This window comes from Pangasianodon hypophthalmus, chromosome 5 (assembly GCF_027358585.1).
Source record: "Pangasianodon hypophthalmus isolate fPanHyp1 chromosome 5, fPanHyp1.pri, whole genome shotgun sequence".
In the NCBI taxonomy this organism is placed as follows: Eukaryota; Metazoa; Chordata; class Actinopteri; order Siluriformes; family Pangasiidae; genus Pangasianodon; species Pangasianodon hypophthalmus.
Window position 1 is genome coordinate 23,947,648 of NC_069714.1, and position 19,113 is coordinate 23,966,760.

Sequence of the window (19,113 nt, forward strand, 5' to 3'; positions counted from 1 at the left end):
GACACAGCCAATCAAGAGAAAGAGAGAGAGTGAGTGTGTATGTGAAAATTTAAACAAATGGGAGTAACAGAGTAAAAGAGTCAGATATTATCCTATAATAGGAAAAAAGGTTTAAATACTGATGGGTTTTACCCTTTTCATTCACTATTAAGGTCTTTATTTGTTCTCAAATTTGGTGGGAAGCTAGTGATTGACAGATAGAGTTCATAACTCAGTTTTGTTTAGCTAGAGGGCTCTTGATAGCTGTTGAGTCAATAACAGGAGGCTGTGGTGAGTTTCTCTGTATTTTTATATTTTAAACTCTGGTATATTGGATGACAGTGAGTGATTTGAGACTTTTGCTTGAAGCCTCTGCATGATCTATCTTTTTATTCTCTGGTGAGCATTTTACCTAGTGCACTAACACTATCTGGTTCATGCCAAACGTTTTTCACAGGCTGGACAGCAAAGTATATAGATTAGATAATAAAAAACACAGATTAGATAACAAGATACTCAGAGAACACATATTAGGTTAAAAAAAAGACTGAAAATGACTAAGCATAAAAGGTTTGTTATCTACAATATAGTTTAGCTAGTTTTTTTTTCTGTTATCAGTCCCAGAGATATACACACACCTTTGCAGAAAGCATTTAACCCATGGTCTGGCCCTCTGCATGGCATTATGAGATTACAGTGGACAAAGTTTTCCCCTTCACCCAGAATTTATCTTTTACATAGCTAACTAATGTTAGGTCACAAATTTGTTCACAAAAATTGTTGGTAATATACTGTTTATGATACTGAATGAGCACAGTTACACCACGGCATCAGCGATACATAGGCAATGCTGCTTGATCAGCCAGTCACATTAAGAGAAAACAAGCTTTTGTTAAAGAAAACAAGCTTTTGTTGAGATGGTCTGCTACTTTATCCAGTCCAGTTATTTCATTCCTCATAAAACTTCTGTAATACTCAGCAAATGTGAGGCCAAATATTTAGGCTGCATCCCAAACTGCATACTACTGTACTACACCACTATACCATTGGTATCATTGGCAATTAGGCATACTGCTTAGTGTGCATTAGGTGGTGTAGGACACAGCCTTGAATTATAATTCAAAGGGTGCATTTGCAGATTAATCTGTGAAGTGGAAGAAGGGTGCAGCACAACCTATATTACAAAAAAGTTCTTCTGAATGTAGCTTACAATAGCATAATAACAATTTTGTACCAGAAAAGGACACATTTCTAACTCTTACATCCTGTAGCTTTAACGATGGTTTGCTTAACACCTGTTTACCAGATCTTGTAGTTTTTGCTTTGCCATTTTTTGTTACCAATAATAATGTGACTAATTCAGAGGAAAACTGGGTTGGTAGCTTTATAAAGATGATAATATTTGTTATTATTTCCTTAACAAGACACTTCATTATGTTCCCCGTTGAACTGAGACCTGGTTCTGCCTCACTTTTCAAATTCAATTTGATAAAACCTGCTAAATTAGTAAATATAAAGGTTAAAGTTTAACCAGAGAAAATTCAAAGCCACAGACATGTTCTCATTTAGGACTGGAACTGATAGACCTGGCCCTGGAGCAACCTGTAAATCACAGCTCTTCTTCAGACAGCTTGACAGTAAAGATAAGGGTAACAGTGATATAGTAACTCTACCAGCGAGGAGTAGAACAGCCAAAGGTACAGCTCTCCAACCAACAAAAACAAGCAACAGGTACAGAGGCAATTCAGTCAAAACAACATTCACTAACAAATAATCTGTAGAATGTAAGGAATTCCCTGCTGAAAGCTGTTTTCAACTAAATGACACAATGGCCTTTAATGGCCATGCTGCTGTATTTCCTTAGGAAACTGTTAACCATTGACCTACATTTCAGATCTGCTTCAGAGTCCCTGCAACACTGTCTATTGATTTACTTGCTAAACCAGCTGTTGCATATATTCACCCACCCATGGTGGCCAGTAATAAATATGCGTAAGTCTTTTTCAGCATCATGTATCTGATTATTTCATTTTTCCAACACATAGTGTGCTACTCTTGAATATTTAACATATTGTAATTTCACAGCTCCACTTTGGGACAAGGAGCAGTTTGAGTCACCTCCCCAGCTGCCACCGTCACTCTCCTTGCCCCACACTATCACCAAACCACCCCCGAAGAAGATAACTGCTCACAGACTCATGGCAAATAGCAACTGAGGATACTGGCCACTCCATTTTACTTCACTTGTCTGATGATCCACCATTTTGTGAAAGACACGTATGAGGAGACTAGTTGCCCATTAGGGTAATTATCTCATTTGCACCAAATCATGGGTACACTGTGCTATTAGAGTGATAATACGAACCTTTCCCTTCCCCAGCTCAATATGTGACAATTAAACAGCACCAGCCTCATTAGACAGCAGAGCAAACTCCTGCAGGGGAAATCCTTGCAAGATTATTAGGTTCCATAATAAAATTGGATTAGGAAAAGGAACTTAGGGAGGGGAAATTAATTACACTTTTGAAGTGATCAACAAGCCTAAGAGAGACACAAATCCTGGTAGAGGATGCAGGTTGCACCTGCAATAACTAATAAGATTGGCAGGTAGGGCTTGAAGTTTATCCCTGGTTACCTTCTCCCAGATCCAAGACGGCAAGGACGGCGCTGCTCCTGGCCTCCCCCAGGTAGTTGGTAGCAATACAGGTGTAGAGGCCTGCATCAGTGGGCTTGCAGTCACGTATCCACAGTCCTCCATACTCCTGGTTATCCATGTTGAGGAGGTCATCATTGTGGTACCAGTAGAGAGAGGGCTGTGGATCTCCTGCCACAGCTACCTTCAGACGGATGTCACAGCCAGTACCTACGGCAGCATTCCTCATTTTTCGGATGAAGACAGGTGGTGTTGGAGTGGGATAGATGGAGCTTGGGTCAGGCACCATCTGGTCGGGGTTGACTTTAGCCCGTTTGGAGGGTATCCGTGGGCTTGGAGGTGCAATTCCCCCAGATCCATCTTCTGCACCCTTTTTCAGGGTCATCTGCACCTCGGCCTTTCGCATGACTCAGCAGAGAGGTACCAAACTTTCTTTGTAAATTTTTGGACTAATTTGATTGGATTAACAGTTTGGCTTTATGCTAAAACTAGACTTTCTGACTCACTTGAAAAGTTTCACTCGTCCATTTCATAACTTGAAAATGCATTTCAGAAGGAAGTCACTCGAAGTCCAATTAAGGTTTTGCCAATGCCAGCTTGCTGACAGCAACTCTGAGATTCAAAATGTCTCCTTAGATATTCAAAGAGCCGTGAGCAGCATGTGAAACTTCCAAAACTGTTAAACATAGAAACATTTTCTAGGAAGCCCTCAGGCAAGTGAAGGTTAGTCAATGAATTCAAGAATTACCTTCAGATTGAAAACACAACTTTTGGAATATGTTTTGCGCATCCTTAAACAAGTCCAATTACAGAAGCAGAAAAAAAAAATTAATGTTTGGCCAATTAGACAGCCAGAGCAAGTCCATGTATTCCTGACGATGGATATTTTTAGAATGAGTCCCACAGGATCACGTTGCTTTAGCAGCTTCCAGAATACTCTTTTGGAAGTTTGGACTCCCTTTCAGTCATAGCGATGAAAGTGGTTGCTTAGTTCTTTGGAGTGGCCTTCTAGTGACTTTCTGGGTTCCCAGTCTAAAGGCAGCTAGTTCTACCGAGTCCACAGCCCACTATATCCCCTCCTTTACCCTAGGAGTTAGCCTCTCTTGCTCAGAGCTCCCTCTCACAGCAGTAAGGCCCCATGCCGAGGTGACAAAGCAGCCCCACTAAGCTTCCCTCTGACAGCTGCACTCTGATAGGTCACAATTTTTAGACAGTCCAGACACTTCAGCCAAACTTCTTTTGCCCATGGGCTGTCTTTCAGCACTGGTGGCCAATCACAAGCTCCAGAGAGTGTGACACATTGTCTACATTTTCCCCCAGGGATTTTGTCTACATTTTCCCCCAGGGATTCTTGTTTTATAATCTACTCCAATTCAAACTGAAGTAGTGGCACGGAAAAGTACACTTTTCAAACTTATATGGGTGTATAGAAAGAAAATTGTTTTGGAAAAAATAGTTTTGGAAAAAATAGAAGAATTATTTATATACACAAGTGATGCTTAAGATAACAAAAGTCAGTCCAATGTATCATGACAGAAAGGACCTAAGGGAACAAAATGGCTAAGAATAACTATACACGAATCTGCTCTTGCATAACACAGACTGCCATCTGCTGGACTGTGCCTCTAAATGCAAGTTTAAATACAAAATTGAGCAGCTGAGGGTTAAAGGCTTTGCTCAAACATTCCCAACAGTGGTGCACTGGTTATCCTCTGATCCTGGGATTTGAGCTCAATCTCCTGATCACTAGCTCATAACCTTAAATGCTGAACAACCACAGCACAGAATGCAGGCATTAGACCCACTACCGCTCACATTCTGAGTAAACGCTTGAGCTACTTCCTCAGAGACCCACAGGTTTCGAGACTTTTAATGACAAGCAATGCATCAATCAAAATACATCATACAGATACAGTTATGTTCACCATAAAACATGTTTTAGTGCATTTATATTTTGGCAAATCAGGGCTAACGGAAAGAATGTTATCCTGTCATTACTTCTTTGCTAAAATGATCAGTCACACCCCTGTAAAATAACTTCTGTGTGTCTGAGTGTGTGCAATGTAAATATGTTCATTCAGATTTTTAAGTCCTAGTACTCATGTAAGTTGAAGGCTTCCCCACAACCTTTTACATCCTGTCCCTATTTAAAATGACAAATTGTACCACAGAGGGTGATTAATATATTTTTACATATACTCTCTTTCTTTCTATATGTTAATTTTTTCTCTGACACATGCAACTTTCCAGCACCTTCTCAGCCCTACAGGGACTATGCTTAATCCTATGATTATAAATTTACCATACTTATTCATTTGGCAAACTCATTTGGCTTATTTTCAAAGCAATTTACAAAAATACACGATGGTACAAAGTACTTAGAGAATCTTTAAAAATGTATAATGTGAAAAATTAGTCACTAATGGGTAGAGCTGGTTCCAGTTCTGCAGAGCCCCGAGACTTCAGATTTTAGCTTTCTATATCATTGAACACACCAAAATCCATGCCTCAGCTCATTCCCACAGACTTCATAGGTTGAATTTGGTGATAAAAAAGGGTAAAAACAAATCTTTGTAAAGTTGCAGTCCTTCAGGACCTGGGTAGAATGTTCTAGTAGGTAACTAAAACCGATAAGTGACACCCAAGTGCCTTAACAATAAATAACAAAGCAGTAACAATTAAAAAAAATAAAATAAAAAAAAGTGTTCATAAATAAGATGAAATGTTGTCCTGGATAGTACATGGAGGGGGAGGTCTTTAGAGATTTGTAAAAAGAATGGACACATGGATGGGTCCATGACACTGAAGCAGTGAGAACTTGCCTTACAAGTATTTTCAGAGCTCAGATAAGGATGGGGCCCTAAAGTTGAAGACCCAAGCTGGTGTCTGTATAATTTACGACACAAGGCACAAAAATATTGTGGTGCAGAGCCTTCAAAGCCTGGATTTCAGTGACAAAGGATTTCAATTTGAGATTTCAGGAGGGGATTTACAATATTACATAGTATCTGTATCCTCTTGGTTATCTGGTTTCCTCCCACCTCAGAAACATGCCAGTAAGTGGACTGGCTACTCTAAAAATAAATTGATTGAGAGTGTGTGCATGCTGCCATGTGATGGACTGGCATCCCAGCCAGGGTGTATTCCTGCCAGGGCTGTAACCAGGATCAAAATTTTAGTGGAGGTCCACATTGCAGAAATGTGACCCACTTCATTACATGTATATAAACATTTACAACATATCTGTGTCATATGTTAGTTGCAAAATTTCTCAGCAAGAATTGAAAATCTGGTAGTGTAGTATCTTGTAATGGGTGAATAAGTCTATGGGCTAGCTTTAAGCATCCTAATCGGCTGCTCTGAGATCAGTTGAGAATAAGTCATGACTACTGATTGAGTGGTCATGGAATGCAAGTTTTTATGCATAGTAGGCTACGTTCTGCCACTACATTATCACAACATCACTGTTTCCATATTGAATTTGGCAACTGGAGGCTAAAAATTCCTTCTGAAACTACTGAGGTCTGGACCTCAGTGTCATCACAGATAGTTATGTTCCTGCCTCGTACAGAACAAGAGTTGACCAAAAACTGACCCCTGTGGAACTATAACCTATAGTAAGCCTACTACTACTATGTGGTGATGACGCAACCTCACTCCCTTTAGGGTGATGTGGTAGGATTGATATCATTGATATCTATATATAGATATTATATATAGTTGGTGTGAACAACCAAGTTACACAATGTTTAGACCACTAGTGCAATTTTTGGAGAAGGTTTCTGATATTGTAATCTCATAACAATATAGGATTCACTGAAAAGACTGATATGGATCCATTGCAATCCAAATGTCATGCCATCTCTTAGTCCCCCACCCCCCTCGCTTTCTCTGATACCAAAGCTGGGATGCAGTAGGGCCTGTTGTCATAGAAACAGTATTATTCTCAGGCCAAGAATGAAAGATATGAGGATGGTTTTCAGGCCTGACAGAGAGAGAGAGAGAGAGAGAGTGGGAGGAGAAGAGGAGAGAAACTACAAGACTTCACAATACACATCAGTTCATACAGGGGGAGAGAGGTCTGAAATCAAACGACCAAGACACACAAACGACCTACACATCAAAAACGATGAAGTGAGAATATGGACATGTTGTTCAATATGAAGCATGCGAAGAATGGTAAAAAACAGTGCTGATGAAGGTAATTAATTGCACTTACCTCTTGGGGTGCACAGGAAGCTTCTCTGCCAGGGTGCCGCTGCAGGTGGTGCGAAATATCAGGATGCTGCCCTCTGCTGGTCTGAGCTCCACACCACACCTCTATGTCATACCATGACATCAGACAGAAAGATACATGATATAGGATGAAATTCTCAAGCGATGACTATATGCATCCAGAGCAGTGCTGCCAGATTGGACTGGAGCCTCATATAATTGGGCTATTTTTAAGCAAACAAGGCTGCTTCTCTCCAAACCCACACAAAACCACGATCCTCAGACCCTGAATACGCTCTAATGGAGCAGAGAGAAATAAAACTCAGAGACACAGCTTAAATTCTGAATTTTAAGATGAAAAAACAAACCCAGTGTTTATATAAGAAGGAATTCTACACTGTATGGAGGGAAGCGATTCTCTTATTGCCTTTCCAATAATGACACTCAATAAAATCCACACAATTAGCAGGATCTCTGGAAAGCCATCACCGCACGTAGCCCATGGTGAAGCTTTGGCTGATGTACAAAATTCCGGAAAGCTTTATCTAACATGTTACTGGCCAGTGCAACATATGATTAATGGCCTTAAGCATTTACATAATTAGTTAAGATAAGGTGTAAACCCCTGCAACAGATACTTAAGCCTTCTTGAGAAAAGCAAGTGTTAATAGCATGTGGAATAATACTTCACTGGGACTTTATAACACAAGTATTCAGTTTTCTTTTTCAGACTGTTGTACTACACTAGAGGTTTAATGCAAAAGCTAAGCTAAACTGTATAAAAATGCATACACTAGGGGTGACTAATATACGGCTTACGGACCAGGACAAGCCCAATGAAGGTTCTGATCCAACCTACCAACTGGAGTTAGAACCTGTGTTTTAAATTAAAATTGTCTTGTGGACTGTAATTGAATCGAAAGATTTAAAAAAAACAACAAAAAAACAAAACAAAGGTAGTCTCTGCTATTCCACTAGGGGCCAAAATAGAGCAATAAACTCAAGGCCATAAACTCAGCTCTTCAGAAAATGATTTAAAAAGGTCTCATTAGCAAGCTAAATTTCTCTTTCCTAAACAACCCAATAACAGCAACAGGGTGAATCTTTGTAAATAAATTTGCAAACTATTTTGTAGTTTTCTTTCTAACTTCAATATTATGGGCTATTCTGTGTAGATTCTTGACATATAATCCCAGTTCAATCCAATTCAGTTCCAGGCCGTAACACTACAAAATGTGGAAAAGCTCAAAGGGGGGTGAAAACTTGTGGCCTGTTACCTAAAATCAACTCGACGAAAATGGTGGATTGTATATAATTTCAGATAATTTAATCATCCAAAAATGACAACCTGACTAACAATGAATGCATCAATGTAACAGTAAGTAGCAGTATCAAATTCATTATACATACAGGCCTCTATTATTTAATTTAAAAAAACAAACAAACAAACAAACAAAAAACTATCCATAGGCCACTACCTATGGCTTGATGATTTCAGTTTTTATTCAGCCACTAAAAGGGCCTGAATAGTTTCAGAGGAATTATTTATCCTGTGGCAAAGATGCCAGGACTCAACCATACTTGAACTGCATTCTGTGCATGTTATAAATTATATAATAGTATCTGTTTTCTTGGCCAGGGAGTTCCCTCTGTGAAGTTGATACAACCTTAAAGAGTCACTGGCATTTCAAAATAAAAGCCAATTTTAATCATCCTAAAGGCTGAGTAGGAGAAAGCTGCAGCTTGAAGACTAGTGGGTGGGACGAGTAACTGCTTATAGCCATCAATCACATTCTACATCCTTCACCTTCTGCTAACTTTTAACCTAGCATAAGAAAAAATGTGGATGTGACAAGCAAGATTTAAAGAACTTATGGATGTGCAATGGCAAAAATTTAGTGCACTATATTATAAATTAGGAAGAAATTCAGACATGCCTTCGCCTTGGATTTAAGCTAGGTTCTAGGCTGAAAAATGGAAACATATCCTCAAAAAGAAGAAATTAGCCAGATCCTATGCAAGACAATACTGAAAATCCTTGCTAAAAGCACAATTGTAATGATTATAATAGGTTGTAAGTGTTAAGGTCATGTGTGTTGTTCTGCTTTAATATGTGATAGAATTAGAGAGCAGAATTTAAAAAAAAAAAACAAAGTTACCTTGGAGTCACTCTGGGTTATACACATATCTCAAGACTAAATAAAGAGACACAAATCTGTTACAGCACAAGATTTATTCACCAATATACAGATCCATATTTTCCTGCATCATAGACTGATATTAACATCTTCTCACTTTCACTCTTTTTGTACAGTTTTATTTACAAGGATTTAAAATAATCTTTCCATTTACATCAATGGTACAATATTTCACTTCGGAAATTGCTTTGATACAGCTCTGCTTTACATCTTTCGGTTGAAATCCTTCTGTACAGCGTAACCACTCATTCCATAAGACAAACCTACACCATGCCTCTGTTTCAGGGCTCCTCAAGATCATGTGCATGGCTTACACTGAAGAAACCTGCAAGCTCAACAAGGTCCAACTGACTTAGTAACTTTTATTCAGTGATTTTTTTTTTTATGCACACGCACACACACACGCACACACACACACACTACCTCTTACCCTATACCTGATCTTAAACCAGGACATCATTCGCTTAAAACAGCAGCAACTCTGATGCAGTTCCTCACTGAAGCACCTGAGGAGGAACTCGCACACGCATTCCAGCTAAAACCTACCAGCTACCCAGAGATTTGGAAAAAACAAACAAACAAAAAAACCCCTCAAATTGCATAGAATCCGTTTGAAATAAAAACAGTGGAAACGACCAACTGTTAGGTGTAGAGAAGTAGGAAGAACACCTGAAGAACACCAAACGGAGATCTGTTCCTGTACAGAATATTTGGATTGCGAGGAACGGTGTACGTTCCACTGTAATAGTAGCTGAGTAGACTGTAGTAGGAGTTGGCATTCACTTCTGTTCTGTTTCACATGCACACATTTTCTCATAAACATATCCACACGCACACACGCACACACACACACAAATATATCTATTGTCAGTCACCGACAACACCAAAGTCTGGATAAAGTGCATCGTATGAAAAGAAGGCCTACACTCACTACATGCAAGCCACTCACCAAGAGACAAAGAGGGCAGATTAAACACACATCTCTCTGTTAGCGGTTTGGTCTGAGTGAGAACAAGAGAAGGGACATTGATAGTACACATCCACGCTATAACCAACAAGATACTTCACCAAAAATGAAAACTGACACAATGTCCCAATTACCACCATTGTAGTTACTGAGCCAAAAAATTTGGTGTCTGAAGATAGCGTTGTGCAAAAAAAAGCATAAATTATCATAGACTATGATTAAATTGAATTAAAAATGGCCAAATTGAAGCCAGAATATCTTGTTTCACCTCAGTTTGACATCAGTCTGAGCATCAGACTCAGGTAGGAGGCAGAATTGTAGGTTATACGAGATTTTCAAAATAAAGCAGTTTCATTTGGATATTTTCTCTGTGAAGATGTTTATGTACAAACGTTATTACTGAGCCAGAAATTTGCTCATTAGCCAACTTACAATTGAGACAGGATCCATCTGAGCATTTAATGGTTAAAAGTCTTGCTAAAGGACCCAACTGTGGGAGCTTGTCGGTGCTGGGATTTGAACTCACAACCTTCTGTTCAGTAGCCCAGGCCTTGAGCATTGAGCCATCACTTCCCCAATGTCTTTTAAGTTGAGTACGTGCAAACTTCAAACTCCAAACATGCCCTGGCTGATCAAATACATCTGGGGTAAAGGCGAAAAGTGTACATTTCATTTTTGGCTAAACCGTTCCTTTAACTGTTGACATAAAAGACAAAATAATCTGTAATTGAAACTGATAGCTGCTGTCTACACTGTCAGAAAAAAGTACTACACTGTACCAACTGTAGAACCATCAAGGATACATCTTTTGTACAATTCATATACAGTATATCTTTCACCATTTAAAAAGGTACAGCAGTGCTCCTTAAGGTCTAATTATACAACTTCAGTTTTAAAGGTACATTTAGAAACATTCACCATTTCATTTTAAGTGAAAGATAAAATAATAGATACAAAGGATGTGCCCTTGAGAGTACCACCCCAGTGACAAGCTTAAGTACAGTTTAGTACATTTTTTCTCAATGTGGTCTCATATCGTGTTCTAGTGTTCCAAATATAGACCTGGATTTTTCAGTGTACACCTCATTCAACCCATTAAGAAAGCCTTCATGAGGATAAATGGGCGAGATATTAGTGAAACACACCACAATGTACAGTACAAGGAGGTGAAGAACTCGCATTAGAACAAACTGTACAGCAGATGCACAGACCAGCAGTCCTCCACATCACAGAGAGGAGGTTAAGACAGTTTATAATAAAACATTACAGCAAGTCTCATCCTAACACACTTTCGTCAAGTCACTTTTACCATACTGCTTATTTAGGAAAAGTAGAGTTAAACAAATCAGGGCTGTAGAGTAATAAATCATCTCAGCTGTTTGTCCAGCAGCTCTGCCGTACACACACACTGACCACACTACCTTAAGAACCCATAAATCTAAAGATCATGGCAGACTAATGCAACAGGCTGTGCTCTCCTCGCACACAACATAAAAAAACCAAACCTACAGGAATAACCTGTAGATCCACACCACATACATACCATGGTTAGGTACACACACTCTACATCTTCACAGAAAAAAAAATTCTCAGCATGGGTGGCATTATAGATTTAGAAGACACTGTTATACACATTTATCCAAATACACTACACCTTCTCTAACTTACATATTAAAACTAAGACTGCTATCAAACCAAATGATCAAAAAAATCTTCCACTTAAGACAAGGATTGTGAAAGCAGTCATTCTCAGGAGGCTGTTGGCACATCAGATAAGACGTGAGATGAAGAGGTATTATGAGGACTCACTGGTAGAAGTGTGCACAGGGGCTGGTCGTTAAATCCCACTCCCAAAGGAATTCTGAGCAATCCCGCCCTCTCCTTCAGAAAGTTTGACTGATCCCACCTGCTCCCACAATCCCACCCGCTACAGCATAAGGTCTGACTAATTCTACCTGTACCATCAGAAACTTTGATTAGTCCTGCCCACCTCCTCAGAATGTTTAATCCATTTCACCAGTTCTCCTGTGAAGTTTGAGTAATCCCGTCTGCTCTTGCCAAAAAATGTGCCCAATCCCTGCTTCTGCATAAAGTCTGACCAATCCCACCTGCTCCTGCAAAAAAATTTGACTAATCCTGCTCGCTCCCAAAAAAAAAGTCTGACAATTCCCACCCACTCCCACAGAAAGTCTGACTAATCCTGCTCGCTCCTGCAGAAAGTATGACTAGTCCCACCGACTCCCACATGAAAATGTGATTAATCCCCCTGTTCCCGCAGAAAGTTTGACCAATCCCGCTTGCTCCTGCAGAAAGTCTGACCAATCCCAACCACTCAATAAGAAAAGCCTGACCAATCCCGTCCAATCTTGCAATAAGTTTGATAGTCCCACCTGCTGCCAGAGTGTCTAACTAATCCCACCAGCCCCACAGAAAGTTTGACTAATCCCGTCCACTCCTGCTGAAAATCTGACCAATCCTATTAATTCCAGCATAAAGTTTGTCCAATACTGCCTGTTCCCACAGTTGTCCCTCCCGCTCTTGCAGAAAGTTCGCCCAATCCCAACCACTCCTGAATAAAGTTTGATTAATTCTTCCCACAGAAACCCCCGTTCCTGCAGAATGTTTGATCAACCCCATCTATGTCCAAAATAATCCCCTTCCAGCTCTTGCTGAAACTTTGTCCAATGCAGAAATGTTGACTAATCCCATCTCTCCCTCAGAAAGTTTGACCAAGCCTGTCTGCTCCTGCAGAAGTGTTGACTAATCTCTTCAGACCTTGCAGTTATTTTTAAATGTAAATGCCCGCAATATATTTTTATTGAAGTTAGTTGATTCTATTTTCCCAAATATCTGACCTTCTGCAGCAACGACAGAAAAAACTGTGTGACTTTTTTTTTGGGTTGTGTGGGGTTCCAGTTCCGATGCACACGTCTACTCAGTGGTTCAGTGTACACTAAACAGCATGATGGATGAAAGCCAACATTCACATTAACCAAATCTGCAGTGACGCCTATTACTGAACTGAAGTTCTGCTCAGTGACTGAAGGTCTAAAATCAAACAGCAGAAATATGACGTTCATGCAGACTAGCTAATGGTTAAAAAACAAACAAACAACAAAACCAAAACACACAAAGGACTGACACCTACACGCTTATGATTATCCTGCGAGAACAAAATGTCACCAGGTTCAACCACTAGATGGAGTTTCTGGTTAAATGCACCATCAAGAGATCACATGAATATGAATGTATTAAAACAGACCTTGAATGAAATGATTTTGGACAGAAGAACCGAAACTCAACATTCAGGGATAAATCTTCAGTCATTTTCAGGGATTTTTCAGCACACAGCTAGACAGTATGAGAGTCCAGTGTTTCAACGGCTGATGGATAGAAGACGAGGTAGAACTAATGAATCAAGGATCCCTGTTTGATTGCCTGACACAAATACAAGACACACACACACGTGCACACCCATATGCACACACACGCAGACACACACAAGACTTCTGAGGGTAATACAGGATATTACAGCTTTACCATGTGTGTTTGACACCAGCACATCAGAATCATGCTTAAGCTTCTTCACAAATCTCTTGAAGAGGAAGATCGTGAGAAATGTTCGCCCACTCAGCATTAGTCCAGAAAGGTTCAGGGCTCTCTCAGAGTACACAAGAAATATCATTCAACTCAGCAACGTTTTCTTTTTCTCTACACATTTGTACAATTCTCCTGCTTGGGATCAGATCATCAGCAGATACACACCAACAACATTCTTAAACATCTTGGCCTCTGGTATTTGAGACAGACGAATCTAAAACGACTAGAAGTCAACAAAATACATTGTCGTTTGATTAAACATGTCGATTAAAAAAAAAAAAAAAAAACTCAAACCATACAGGTCAAACCATATATTAATAGATTGTGTTGTGTTTTTAAAGCAAAATCAAGGCAAGGTCATAGATAATGGTAAAGACTAAATATGATTTTGTTTGAAGATTGAAAACGTTTAAAATAATAAATACAGCCGTCTTTGGGACGGAACGCAGAGATGAAAAGAACTAAATATCTTTAGGTTTTACCTTCAATGACTACAATAATAATAATAATAATAATAATAATGATAATAAAAGACCTTGATAGAAATTGCACAGGACCCAGGAGTTCAGCAGGAATGCATACTGAGACACTGCAGTGATTGCTTTGTGTCAGATGAACAACCTAAGATTTATTGCTTAATTTTTAAAAATATAGACTAATCTCTGAAGTCCCATAACAATAAATAATATAATATGCCTGATCTCTACTGGCTAGAGCCAGATTAACTCAACCTCCATCTCCACTGCCTCAAAAGTGGTTAAAACACTCAATGCTGAACTGGAAACACAGGTAATAGCTTTAATAATAGGGACTGGCCTGTATTTACCCCTGAAACACTGGGGTTTAAAGTTAACCATCATGCTTCTTTGTCAAAACGAGTTAGCAAGCCTGTGTTGTTTCTGTTGAGCGTTCATGAGGCAGTATGTTCATCACATCTCCATATCGGCGACACAGTGGAGATGCGTCTGAGACCTGACCAGTGTAGATCAGGTGGGACATCCAAATCCAAAACATCACGCTGCCTCGGTCTGTTAAAAGTGGAATGCTTAATTTGGTCTGAGGAAAATACACAGAGAGAGGAGGAGAGACATAGAGAAGAAAGAAGGTTTTGTTTCCGTCCAAATATTTTACAAATGTCTTAAAAATTTCCATCATGGTTAATTTTGTATATTCTGTATAGTGACATATTGATTTCTGTTTATCAGCCTTCGCTTTATCCAACGTTTCTACCTCAGCCCAAATAAACCATATTTTACTGCTGTTTCATTTGTGCCAATTCAGATTTGCATAAAATGGGTGGAAAACCCACAGAAAAACAGAGAGAGAAAGAGAGAGAGAACGAGAGACAGACCCACCCCAATGACCAGGGTTCTGCTTTAAAAAATGGACGGAGAGAAACACTGAGCAGATGAGATGATGTTGATGCAGATGTGCGAGTTACACCTGCGATATGATCTGCATGTTGAAACTGGGCGAGCGAGACTGCTTGGTAAGAGGAGCTCCAGGAGACAGCAGATCTTTCCCCCCATCAGGCCGCACCAGATGTTCCTCTTTCAGACTGAGGCTGGAAAGGCGATGCGCTCCTCCTGCTCCTCCTCCGGAGCCGAGCCCTCCTTCTGTTCCTCCTTCCTCCTGCTCTCCGCTCACTCCGGCGTTCATACTGCAGGTCCGGCTCAGGCTCTGCGTCTTCTTCATGGGGGTCAGTTCAATGGTGTCCAGTGTGACGGCAGGTGGAGGAGACTGAGCTCTCTGTGGGTGCTGCGGCTCTTTATGTTTCTCAGCTGAAATATCTCTCTCTTTTTCCCGGTGTGTGCGACTTGAACTGCTCTTCTTGGTGCTCTTTTGGGTGCTGGCCCGCCCTCCTCCACTCCCCGCGGGTCTGCCTGTGCTCGGCTGGCTGCTGTTGGACGCTCCGGACGAGAACCCTTCATCGGGGTCGTTCAGGTTGAAGGACTCTTCACCTCCGCTCATGCCATCAGCATCTGAGAGAGAGGAGAGGAAATGAGAGAGAGAGGGGATATGATGAGAAAAATGTCAATAGAGATCGAGAGGGAGAGAATTGATTGAGTTAGAGAGAGAGAGAGAGAAAAGTGAGAAAAAGAGAGAGATAGAGAAGCAAGGAAAGGAACGGAATGGAAAAGACGGGAAAGGAAGGAAGGAAGCAAAGTAGTCAGGGAAGGAGGAAAGGAAGAAAGCAAATTATTCTGGAAAGAATAAAGGAAGCAAAGTAGTCAGGGAGGGAGGGGGAGGAAGGAAGCAAAGTATTCAGAAAGGAAGGAATGAAAGAATGAAGCGAAGGATTTAGGAAGGAAGGAAGGAAAAAAGAGTGTTTAGGAAGGAAGGAAGGAAGGGAGGACGGAAGGAACGAAGGATCACCTCATACTCTGTGCATATAAAAAGTAATAATAAGGAGCTGTAATATAGAGCTGTGCTAATGAATGCATCTGCGGTGAAACTGTTCTTGATAAATCAGCTGGAATTGCAGCATTTAATCAGAATCACAAATAAACTACAGGCGACTTACTCTTCATTATTAGTCATGCTTTATATGAGTCACTGCCCTTCTGTACGTCAGCCACGGAAACAGCTTACCTACAAAATCCTTTCAGTTTAATCAAAATCTCTTGGTTTATATGAGTGAGTGAAGAAAACACTCAGCTCTCAGTAAATGAGGAGTGCCCTGATGCTTGGAGCTAAATGAGATTGGAGTGGAGTTTAAAAAAAAATGGCCAGGTTCTCCATCAGTGCAGTAGGCGTATATTCATGCTTTTCCATCAACTGTTCAATCTGAAGTCCTACCGCAATTACAGCCACTGCACTAGGCTTAACCTTGGCATTTTAATCATACAAGATGCAAGGACAGAGTGTAGAGTGTATTCAACACAAACTCAGGAGATAAATGAGTGTTTGTGCATGCACAATTGTTTTCACCGTTTTCACTCATCTGCTCAGACTGCAGAGTTTTGGGCAAATTCAGTTCAGTTGAAAAGTGCTAATGCTATGCATCAGGAACTTAATTACCTCTTGTGAACAAAAATCATTTGCTTCAGAAAATATGCTATAAAATCACAATGTAAACCAAAGGAAAAAAAAATTGACCATGATATTGGACTGTAACTGAATGATGGACATCCACCAAGTGGCCATCCAGAGAGCTAGGACGAGACAACAAGAGAACAGAACGGACATGGCGTGGAGTGAGACATTCAACAGAGATTAAAAAAATATATATGCATGCATGCAGGATCAGGCAGACAGAATGTGGTTCTGTGCGATTCTGTCCATCACAGGAACTCAACAGGAAGCATAAGGAAAGAAAGAAGAGGAAGAATGACAGAAAACATGCAGTTGTTGAGGTCACCAGCATGCATGCTCTCCTGTCACTCTCAGCTCACAGAGAGACTCATCATAAAGCTGAATGGCAACCAACCCTATCGCTCAAGACTCAGGATGTCTACACACTGTACAGAGACTAACTATACTGACGACTACATGCTCAGTCTACTGTATGTGCACAGAAATAATACCAGTTTATACCACAGCACTGCTGAATGCTTGATTCTGATTGGTCAGAAGGTGTTCATTAATTTTCCGCCTCAATGTGATTACTTGAATACGTTATTTTTTTCTACAGTACTAACTTACACAAAGAGTTAAATGCTGGACGCACCACATAAACAGATTATAAACGTGTGCTTGCTGATATGGTCAAGTTTTCTGTGAGGAAATGTTTGAAGGAGTCTCCAGTTACAATACTTTATAAGAAATCAGTCAGAAATAAAACTTTTCTAGTAAATTTTCTGGATGGAAGGCATTCGGTTTTCTCAGTAAACCTTGTGACAATCTGCATTTTTTGTCTTATTAACTTTAATAGAGAGAAAAAGAGAGACTGATGAGGGAAAGACTGTTTATATTAAAGGTACCAAGAGAAGGGAAAGCATCTGTCCTGTCCTCCATCCACTGGCAACCAGTTACATACAGAACTGAATTTAAGGTTTTATTGTTTGCTTTTATAGAGCTACATGATACTGCACTAAGCTACATCTCCAATATTCTTTGTCTCCTTTCTACCTCCAGAACATTAAGATCTTCTGATCAGCAGCTTTTAACCATTCCACGCTCACAGAGGAAGTTCAAAGGTGACCTTTTCTCTTGCTGCTCCAAGATTGTGGAATATTTTATCATTGTGTATAAAGTCATCCCCCACAACAGACATTTTTAAATCCAATCTGAAAACAGATTTTTTCTCCAAGGCATCTGGGTCCTTGTAAGGTCTCCATCATCTGGCTATCTGTTTGTTTCTGCCTTATTATTGATGGTCTTTGTTTTTGCTGTCTCCCTATTGTGTTAATCTATTTGTTCAATTAATTGTGTTGTTTTTTTATTTTATTTTATTCTGTCTTACTCTTATACTGATTTGATTTCACTACGATGCACTTTGGTTCACACTTGCTATCTTCTAAATGTGCTATCTGTTGTTTTCATCTTCCTCTGCATGCACATGCTTGGAGACGAGGCGGAACAGCTGGACGTGCAAAGAAAGACTCTTCCGCACTAACTGAGCTTGCCCTTGAAACCAAGTATTCTCCTCTCATCAGGTGCATCACTTAATCCAGTTTAAACCAATTTAAACTTCAGGTTTTATCCTCTTAAATCTCCACTAGTGACCAGTTAATCTGAACATAAACCCTAATCTTAAGAAAAATGTCTCGACTATGAATGTTACTACAGGGTAAAAATTAATCAGGGTCAAATATCATGAGTTTCACTGGCTCCAATTTATTATTCTATTAGTGCTGAAACTCCACAGTATTATGTTTTAGCATTACTGATATTTAACCCTTTCATGCATACCATCTATTAGTGTATGCACCATTACTGTAATAAAACATGAATCATTATCCTGATATCTGTTGCTCTCCAGATTATTAGTCATTCTCAGTGCAGCATGCCTCTGGTATATCTTTATTAACTTTCTATATAAAATCCCAAATTAAGTAAAAATAAATAAATAAATACAAGATATATATATACAGTCAGGTCTGGAAGTATTTGGACAGTGACAGAGTTTTTGTGATTTTGCCTTTATACACCACCACAATGGATTTGAAATAAAACAATCGAGACGTGATTGAAGTGTAGACTTTCAAAGTACTTTCATTTTCATGGGCTCAAAGGTATTTGGACAATTAATTGACAAGAAGTTAACTGACCAGGTGCAGTCCATTCCCTCGTTACTTCAAGACAAATGAAGCAGATAAAAGGTCTGGAGTTGATATCAGGTATTGAGTTGGCATTTGGCAGCTGTTCGACTGGAGCTACCAATATGAAGTCCAAAGAGATCTCAATGCAAGTGAAGGAGGCCATCATTAGGCTGAAAAAACAACATAAATCTATAAGAGAGATAGCAAAAACCTTACGTGTGGCCAAATCAACAGTTGGGTACATTCTTAAAAAGAAAGAAAGCACTGGTGAGCTCAACAACATCGAAAGGCCTGGAA

The 19,113-nt window shown here is 39.8% G+C and overlaps 2 protein-coding genes across 6 annotated transcripts in view; both read right to left on the reverse strand.

The window, feature by feature from the left end:
- Nucleotides 1-3,805, reverse strand: part of spegb (striated muscle enriched protein kinase b) — a 90,571-nt gene extending 86,766 nt beyond the window's left edge. For 2 of the 3 annotated variants that reach the window (XM_026911067.3, XM_053234460.1), the window contains exon 1: nucleotides 2,615-3,805. In XM_026911067.3, coding sequence (XP_026766868.3) covers nucleotides 2,615-3,038 — 424 coding nt within the window. In that variant the 5' untranslated portion in view covers nucleotides 3,039-3,805. The remainder of the gene's footprint in view (nucleotides 1-2,614) is intronic. The other variant, XM_053234461.1, reaches the window with a different exon arrangement.
- A 5,256-nt stretch (nucleotides 3,806-9,061) lies between these two features.
- LOC113524760 (hyccin 2) overlaps nucleotides 9,062-19,113 on the reverse strand; it is a 70,689-nt gene continuing 60,637 nt past the window's right edge. For all 3 annotated transcript variants that reach the window (XM_053234466.1, XM_053234465.1, XM_026911129.3), the window contains one exon: nucleotides 9,062-15,594. In XM_053234466.1, the coding sequence (XP_053090441.1) occupies nucleotides 15,050-15,594 (545 nt within the window). In that variant the 3' untranslated portion in view covers nucleotides 9,062-15,049. The remainder of the gene's footprint in view (nucleotides 15,595-19,113) is intronic.